General features: G+C 41.1%; 1 protein-coding gene across 1 annotated transcript; it reads left to right on the top strand.

Annotated features, from left to right (window-relative positions):
* The first annotated feature begins 417 nt into the window (after positions 1–417).
* Positions 418–2,313, top strand: LOC104605623 (NAC domain-containing protein 72-like). Its single transcript, XM_010270458.3, has 3 exons — positions 418–731; positions 823–1,091; positions 1,189–2,313. The coding sequence occupies exons 1-3, from the start codon at positions 551–553 to the stop codon at positions 1,783–1,785; spliced, it is 1,047 nt and encodes a 348-aa protein (XP_010268760.1). The 5' UTR covers positions 418–550; the 3' UTR covers positions 1,786–2,313.
* The last annotated feature ends 412 nt before the right edge of the window (positions 2,314–2,725 follow it).

Genomic DNA, 2,725 nt, shown 5'->3' with positions numbered 1-2,725 from the left:
TTTCTGCAAAATTCTAATTAGGGCGACCGACACTTGTCCTTTAAATTTACACGTGTGACTTCCTGAGCCAATATCTGCATCTTTGTCGATCTGATTTAACCACGTGTGTCTAACACCTACACACGCATTAAACCTTTAAAAATTCCCCCAACTTTTCTAGAACCTGCCTTCGAGACAAGCCACGTGTCCTTGGATGCTTATTCAGCAACGGCAGTTTCACTGCTGTTTCTCGTGACGGTTCATGCACCTAGACAAAACACGCCCCTAGAGTTTCGGATAAGGTCGGCCGCACGATAAGCTCGAACCTTTTCTGCACGTGTCTTTTTAAGAACCGTGATTAACTCCAGACGGGACCACTCCACAGCCATGACCGTACTTATTTTTTCTGCTTATATATAACCTCTGTTAGCTCGAGGCTGAAAGAAGAAAAAAGGAAATTAAAATAATCAATTTGCTTCTTCTCGCTCCTCCCTCCCCCCGTCCGTCTCCCTCTAGCTGCAGAAACAGAGATCAACCCAGCCAGTCGCCGAGGAAAGGAAGAATACCGCCGATGGTGATGTCAGAGAGAGACCCTACTTCCCAGTTAGCGTTGCCGCCGGGCTTCCGGTTTTATCCGACGGATGAGGAGTTATTAGTTCATTACTTATGCCGTAAAGTCGCCGGACATCATTTCTCGTTGGACATTATCGGCGAGATCGATCTTTATAAATTCGATCCGTGGTTCCTTCCCAGTAAGATTTCCACTTCCACATGAACAACTTAGCTGGATTAGGACTATTTTTTTTTTTATCTTGTTCTAAATTGTGAGTTCTAATCTTATAGGTAAAGCCACTTTTGGAGAGAAGGAATGGTACTTCTTCAGTCCAAGAGATCGAAAATATCCAAACGGCTCACGACCAAACAGAGTTGCTGGATCTGGTTACTGGAAAGCCACCGGAACCGATAAAATTATCACGACGGAAGGTCGTAAAGTTGGAATTAAGAAAGCCCTTGTCTTTTACATCGGAAAAGCTCCCAAAGGAACTAAGACTAACTGGATTATGCATGAGTACAGGCTTTCAGAGCCTCAAAGGAAGAACGGAAGCTCTCGGGTAAGACATAAGCCACCAACTTTTCTTCTAAGTTCTAACATGCTTTAGAATCCTACACAGTAGCTGATGATTTTCCTGCTTTCTGTTGTTATTCCAGTTGGATGATTGGGTTCTGTGTCGGATCTACAAGAAGCATTCTAGTGCTGAAAAGTCGGTGCCAGGTACATGGAACAAAGAACAGAGCCATGCCTCGTCTTCATCGTCGTCTTCGCACTTGGACGATGTTCTCGAATCGCTTCCCGAGATTGATGACCAGTTCTTTAACCTACCTCGAATGAACTCTCTAAGAAATTTACAACTTCCAGTTCCAGACGATAAAAGCAATGTTCAGAACATTGGCGCAGGAAAATTTGATTGGGTGAGTTCAGGGATGATGGGTTCTCTGTCCCAACTCGTTTCTAGTAACCCAACACAGAGGCCGGAAACAGAGGTATACGTCCCAACCATGCCTCCACTTCTCCAAGTGGATTCTCCGTCGGAGAAATTTGGAGGGAGTTCCATAGAAGAAGAAGTTGAGAGTGGGCTGAGATCGCAGCGAGTTGACAATTCTAGTTTGTTGCAGCAGCAGCAGCATCAGCAGCATCATCATCCAAGCTCGAACTTATTTGCTCAACAATTACCCGACCCAATTGACCCGTTTGGGTTTAGATACTCTCTGCAGCCGACATCAGGATGCTTCGGATACAGACAATAAGACAAAACAAAGGAATCTCCGAAACCTTTTAAAAAGAGCCCGAAATCGTAATTCCTTTGGCTCTCTCGTGAATCCACCGGGCGCATTTGGGGAATCATTGTGAATTAAAAGCTTGAACTGTAGAAAGTGAGAGAACAGATAAAGAAGGAACAGTGAAAGTGGGTACAAGAGAGAGTTGCAAAAATTAATTTTCATCTACAGTCGTCATTCAATGGATTGTTTTAGAAACATGAAGAGCTGAAAAGCTCGGGTCTCTCATCTTATTCATGGAGATTTTCATTTGTTTTTATTCTTGTAAATAGTTCCTGATTCTTTGGGGCTATTATTGGAATTGGATGAGGAAATCTTTCGCCCCATAATCATTTAATTGGTTAGTGTATAGAATTTCTTGTACACTACTGTCAATTATGGGAAAGAAAGGCTTGAGTTCTTGGGTAGTGATTTTTAATTTTTATGGATTCATTAATACATGTCTTTATTTTATTTCTCATTAACCAATTCATATGCTGGACTATTTTTATTTATAAATGAAAATGGAAGTAATAAGTAACCAGATGAAGTAAATAGAGAGAGGGTGTTGTATTTTGTAATTTAGGCTCATCAGTTTGGAAGGTGTACAAATAAGAGTGCAAAACTTTGTGTTTCACACTGACATATTTGTATTTATACTTTTCTCACACTGAGCTTAAGAAAAACATGTATCATTCTCAAGTGTTACCCTTTCGTTAAAAAGTATTTATGTAATAAACGAGTCATAAATTTGAAATTGAAATTAGGGCTCTTCATAAGGAGACCCAACCGACTTACCCTTTCGTTAAAACGTATTTATGTAATAAATGAGTCATAAATTTGAAATTGAAGTTAGGGCTCTTCATAAGGAGACCCAACCGACTAAACCGATCAACTCGGATCGATCCAATTCGAATTGGTTGGGTTTTTT

Source organism: Nelumbo nucifera, chromosome 1 (assembly GCF_055504915.1).
Source record: "Nelumbo nucifera cultivar China Antique chromosome 1, China Antique-T2T, whole genome shotgun sequence".
Taxonomy (NCBI): Eukaryota; Viridiplantae; Streptophyta; class Magnoliopsida; order Proteales; family Nelumbonaceae; genus Nelumbo; species Nelumbo nucifera.
The sequence above is the reverse complement of the archived record's forward strand: the minus strand, read 5'-3'. Positions and strand labels throughout refer to the sequence as shown.